This window comes from Chanodichthys erythropterus, chromosome 10, assembly GCF_024489055.1.
Source record: "Chanodichthys erythropterus isolate Z2021 chromosome 10, ASM2448905v1, whole genome shotgun sequence".
Taxonomy (NCBI): domain Eukaryota; kingdom Metazoa; phylum Chordata; class Actinopteri; order Cypriniformes; family Xenocyprididae; genus Chanodichthys; species Chanodichthys erythropterus.
Window position 1 is genome coordinate 21,977,208 of NC_090230.1, and position 6,551 is coordinate 21,983,758.

At 35.3% G+C, this 6,551-nt stretch overlaps 1 protein-coding gene across 1 annotated transcript in view; it reads right to left on the reverse strand.

Annotated features, from left to right (window-relative positions):
• Positions 1-5,825, reverse strand: part of LOC137029255 (carcinoembryonic antigen-related cell adhesion molecule 1-like) — a 30,276-nt gene extending 24,451 nt beyond the window's left edge. Inside the window, exon 1 of the mRNA XM_067398828.1 lies at positions 5,635-5,825. Coding sequence (XP_067254929.1) covers positions 5,635-5,740 — 106 coding nt within the window. The 5' untranslated portion in view covers positions 5,741-5,825. The remainder of the gene's footprint in view (positions 1-5,634) is intronic.
• Between the last annotated feature and the right edge of the window lie 726 nt (positions 5,826-6,551).

The window sequence follows — 6,551 nt, forward strand, 5'->3', positions numbered from 1 at the left end:
CACACAGACATCAAGAATCAGCGTATGAATCTCAACAACGGTGACAAGCAACATATTCTGATCAACAGATCAACTCTGAACATTAGAAAACAAGCTACTAAAAAGTCACAGAAAAACAGCAACATTTTAATAGTGAGAATAAAGAAAATTACTACGACAATTCAGCTCATAATTTATTCATGCAGCAATGCATGATGGGAGGCATGGATGAATTTTGATTGGTGGCACCCAGAATGCATTGCAACATGCTTTATGATGGCCACCACTGTTGAGATTCACAGTATGATTCTTGATGTCTGTGTGTTTAAATGAGCACTTTTTTTAAATCAGAACTCTAAAAAAAAATTATATTGATAAAGCTGATCTACTGTAGTGATGGGAAGTTCGGATCATTTTATCGACTCGGACTTTTGAGTCTCGTTCAACAAAATGAACGAATCTTTTTTCGAGTCGTTTCGTTCATTTCGTTCATTTTAGCAAAATGTAATTAAAATGTTACGTGTTACTTCCCCAACACATCTACTACTTATGCAAACGTTGATCCCACTACAAACAATACAAAACTACAATGCTATAAGATTCAGAAATGATTAATTCATTACCTGGGTCTTCAGTTTATGACAAGCTGATTAAGCTCACCTCACCTCTTGTCTGACAAGTCTTCGGGTTTAAGTCATTCCTTAATGACGTGACAGGCAGTCCCATGCTAAACCAATGCAGTCTGAGCCGGTAAGAGAATTGATTAGTTCATTTCATGAGTCTTTCGGGTTTTTGAGTCGTTCCTTAAACACGTGACAGACCCATACACTAAGCCAATGCATTCTGAGCCGGTAAGAGAATTGATTAGTTCATTTCATGAGTCTTTCGGGTTTTTGAATCGTTTCTTAAACACGTGACAGACCCATACACTAAACCAATGCATTCTGAGCCGGTAAGAGAATTGATTAGTTCTCTTCATGAGTCTTTCGGGTTTTTGAGTCGTTCCTTAAACACGTGACAGACCCATACACTAAGCCAATGCATTCTGAGCCGGAAAGAGAATTGATTAGTTCTCTTCATGAGTCATTCGGGTTTTGAGTCGTTCCTTAATCACGTGACAGACCCATACGCTATTTCTGACATTTATGTCACTGTTTTTGTTACTGTTTCTTGAGGATCTGTGGTGTGTTATTATAAATAAATAAAGCCCTGTTATAAATAAAATATTGATTAATTTATATTTTTGACTGTCTATCTGTAAATAAACACTAGGCTATATAATAATATAATAATCCAAGCCTACAATACAAAGTATTTATAGCCTAGTTTGTTCATTTTTACTCCAATTTTGAGTTTGCTGTTATAATAATTGCTTTTCCTAGGCAGACTTGACATATTGGTCTAATATATGTATAAGAAGATTGCTTAAAAAGGACATAATGACATAAATTAAAAGCAAATAACATTTTGAATTTGAATTATTAATGTTAGTTTAAAACATCAAGGGTATGATAACTTCAGCTTTAACAGTTGTAACACAAACTCAAACAAAACTGGAGAGTTAACGTTATTTACTAATAAATATAATGTGCTTGGGTCACACAGCATAGCATATGGGTCTGTCACGTGATTAAGGAAGGACTCAAAAACCCGAAAGACTCATAAAAAGAACTAATCAATTCTCTTTCCGGCTCAGAATGCATTGGTTTAGTGTATGGGTCTGTCTCGTGATTAAGGAAGGACTCAAAAACCCGAAAGACTCATAAAAAGAACTAATCAATTCTCTTTCCGGCTCAGAATGCATTGGTTTAGTGTAGGGGTCTGTCACGTGATTAAGGAACGACTCAAAAACCCGAAAGACTCATAAAAAGAACTAATCAATTCTCTTTCCGGCTCAGAATGCATTGGTTTAGTGTATGGGTCTGTCACGTGATTAAGGAACGACTCAAAAACCCGAAAGACTCATAAGAACTAATCAATTCTCTTTCCGGCTCAGAATGCATTGGTAGCGTATGGGTCTGTCACGTGATTAAGGAACGACTCAAAACCCGAAAGACTCATGAAATGAACTAATCAATTGAATCATCAGGTGAACTACTACTAGCACAGAACCTGTAGAATATTGCACATGCGCGACTGAACGAATCACCCCCCGAGATGACTCGTTCTTCCCGAGTCACATTAAAGATTCGTTCAAAATGAACGAATCGTTCAAGAACGACACATCACTAATCTACTGCTGTAGAATCACAGTGCTGCTGTAATCAATAATGTAAATCTAACTCAGAGATTGGGCTCTAAATGAGTTCAGTGATTCAGATCAAATAATGATTATGTGAAAACATAACCAACACCACCTGATCATCTTTTTTATTTACTTGTCTGGCTGTTACAACTCAGTTAACAGCCCAAATAAGATCTTATCATCAGGTGTCTTCAATAATGGTCAATCATCACTCAATTTATCACATAATTATCTCATTAACTTTAACACTGCTTCAGTGGGTGGAATGAAAAATATGGCAGGACTTATACTTTCTGACCCCTGGACTATACACCTCTGGTGATATCTCTCATTCCCAAACCAGACAAAGATGCAACTATAATTGATAAATGGCATCCTATCAACTCTTAATTTTGATTATAAATTAGTTGCTTCCATATTCGCCAAGAGATTAAAACAAAATTTACATTATATCATTAATGAAACACAGAACGGATTTATGAAATATCGTCATATTAGTTGTAATACTCTACTTGTTCTGGATCTTATTGAGAGATGAAATCAAGTCTGATGCAATTATATTATTCATCGATTTTTATAAGGCCTTCGACACTGTAAATCACCAATTCCATCTAAACTCTTTAGAGGCTTGTAGATTTCCCTCGAAATTCATAAATATTGTTCAGATGTTGTACAAAGAAATAGACAGTTGTATAATTTTAAATTCATGTACATCACCAAGGTTTCCTATTCTTCACTGAATACGTCAGGGTTGTCCTTTGAGCCCCTTTTTATTTTTATTTGTTGTAGAAACATTATCTATAGATATTTTGCACAATAATAACTTTGCTGTCCTGAATATCTTTAACAGAGAGATTCAAATCTCACAATTAGCAGATGATACTACTTTATTGTTGAAGGATAAAGAGCAAGTTTCTCCAGTCTTAACCACAATTAATGTCTTCTGTAATGCTTCTGGGCTCAAACTTCATTTATCTAAGTGTGAAATTATTTGATTATTTGATACTGTAGAAACTGAAATTGAGAATATACCAATTAAAAATGAAGTGAAATATTTGGGGATTCATATAGGGCCTAACGAAAAATGTAATTAGAAGACAGTATCTGAATTTTTCTCAACAGTTATTGAAAACAAAATATATTTTTAATAATTGGCTCCAAAAGAGGTTTATCAAATTTAGGCAGAGTTTTCTTATCCAAAACAGAAGAATTATCCAGATTTGTGTACCCTTCCCCTTTCTTTAACATAATCACAGTACATAATTTTGTCAGAGGTGGAAAGTCCAGGGCTCAGAAAGTAAAAGTCCTGCCATATTTTTTTTCCACCCACTGAAGCAGTGTTAAAGTTAATGAGATAATTAAGTGATTAATTGAGTGATGATTGAGCATTATTGAAGACACCTGATGATAACAAGCAGAATCACCAAAGGAGAAAAATCACAATTTTTAAGACACCATCACAGAGGTTATGGTTTGCTTTAGTTGGGCTCTTGACCCTTGACTTTTTAATATTAGATCTTTTTTGGGCTGCTGTAACTGAGTTATAACAGCCAGACAAGCAAAGAGAAAATATGGTCAAGTAACATTGGTTATGTTATCACATAATCATTATTTAATCTGAATCACTGAACTCATTTACAGCCCAATCTGAGTTAGATTTACATTATTGATTACAGCAGCACTGTGATTCTACAGCACAAGATCCAGTTTTCTTCAAAATAATTCAAAGGTTTCATCAAAAGTTGTTCTTAGAAAAAAAGACTCTTATTTAGACACACAGAGATCAAGAATCAGCCTGTGAATCTCAACAATGGTGAGAATAATTAAGCATGTTGCAGTGCATTCTGGGTGCCACCAATCAAAACTCATCCATAGGTCCCATCATGCATTGCTGCATGAATAAATTATGAGATGAATTGTCTTAGTAATTTTCTTTATTCTCACTATTTAAATTTTGCTGTTTTTCTGTGACTTTTTAGTAGCTTGTTTTTTAATGTTCACAGTTGATCAGAATATGTTGCTTGTCACCGTTGTTGAGATTCACAGGCTGATACTTGATGTCTGTGTGTGCCTAGAAGACAGACTTTTCTTTTTTTGATCAAAACAACTTTTAAAACAATTCTTATTTTATTAATAAAGCTGATCTTGTGCTGTAGAATCTCAGTGATTCTGTCATCAATAATGTAAATCTAACTCAGAGATTTGGCTCTAAATGAGTTCAGTGATTCAGATCAAATAATGGTTATGTGAAAACACAACCAATGTTACCTGACCATCTTTTCTCTTTGCTTGTCTGGCTGTTATAATTCAGTTACAGCAGCCCAAACAAGTGATTTTTCTCCTTTGGTGATTCTGCTTGTTATCATCAGGTGTCTTCAATAATGGTCAATCATCACTCAATTAATCACTTAATTATCTCATTAACTTTAACACCGCTTCAGTGGGTGGAAAAAAAAATATGGCAGGACTTTTACTTTCTGACCCCTGGACTTTCCACCTCTGAATTTTGTTGACTTTATTTGGTGTAATAAATCTCACAAATTGAAGAAATATGTTTTAGCAAACAAAAGGAGTGATGGGAGTCCTGAAGTCCTGAATTTTGATGATACTAACAATACATTTAAAATGAATTGGTTAGAAAAATTAAATGCTTATCAATAGTACGAGTTTGTAATCTCGTAGAATATATACGCCAAAATGAGTTTTGGCGTGCATATGATACGCACTTTATGGCGTATTATACGTACGCAACCCTCACCCCCCCTCCCCTCATACCCAAGAGCGTATCACATCACACACCATAAAGTGCGCATCATATGCACTATATATTATACAAGATTACAAACTCGTGCTACTGATACGCATTCTCGTGTGATCGTGTTGTCAGATGACTTTGGACGTATTGTTGATACATTCTGTGATACGTTCTATTTCATTAATGTCAACTATAAATTGTTTGCAATAAAAAAAAAATTATGACTAGCCTACTGCGTTTCGAATTATGGGTTGCACTTTCGGTTTGGGGAACTTCCATGTTAAAAGACTGAAACGAATCGTTTCGAATCATAAAGTTGCCCTACAAATAAAGCTTATTATCCGTCAGTTTGACTGAATGAGCTGTCAGGAGCATTTATAGGGACCCCATATTCAATATTTTCACCATGTTTTTATTCACGCCCCTAAACCGAAACTGAATTGTTTAGTCGTGTAGGCCTAACTGCGCCACACTTCATCGTTCGCTTTTATTGTTAACCAGAACAGAGAATGTAGCAAAAAAATGTCTGCAATCGTCAATCAAAACACACTGCAAGCAAAATTACAAATAGTGAATGCATTTCTGTCGAATAAAATGTGATTATAGGTGGTACAAAATGAAACCGGAAGGAGGATGTAACATTGAAACGTCTTACCATAGTAGAGCAAAATACAGAGACACAGACAGTTAATTTTCACATCCTGGAACAATAATGTTTTTAGATCCATAATAGTAATCATCACCATCACCATGATCATCATAATAATTCAGATTTTATCAAATAAACGCGATCAGTGCACTTTGCCGTAAAGGAGAACATCTGTCTGCATCAGTGGCCGAGGTATATCTGATGACGTCACAGAAATGTACTTCGTTTAAACTATCTGTTGCCCCACCCCTCAGCACTGCACTTTTCTGACTGATTTCTACGGAGCCCCTAAAGGGACATGGTGATAGAAAACAAATTGGGAAGAGAGGAAATCTTGCGTACTAGAAAAAAAAATGGGATGGGAGGATTTTTTTTCCCAAATCTTTTGAGTTCCCTCGCAAAGTTATAATCGTTCCCTTGCTGTGTGCTCGGACAAACACTTTCTCTTTAATGTCCCACTGGCTGGCAGTAGTGTTTCAGTTAGTAACATATGTTAATAATGCACACAAATAATCAGAGGTGTATCCAGGGGTCAGAAAGTAAAAGTCCTGCCATATTTTTCATTCCACCCACTGAAGCATTAATGAGATAAATAAGTTATTAATTGAGTGATGATTGAGCATTATTGAAGACACCTGATAACAAGCAGAACAATTCAGCTCATAATTTATTCATGCAGCAATGCATGATGGGAGCCGTGGATGAGTTTTGATTGTTGGCACCCAGAATGCACTGCAACATGTTTTATTAATCTCACCATTGTTGAGATTCACAGGCTGATTCTTGATGTCTGTGTGTCTAAATGAAAGCCCTTTTTTTTCTTCTAAGAACAACTTTTGATGATTGAATTATTTTGAAAAAAAAAAACGATCTTCTGCAGAATCACAGTGCTGCTGTAATCAATAATGTAAATCTAACTTGGA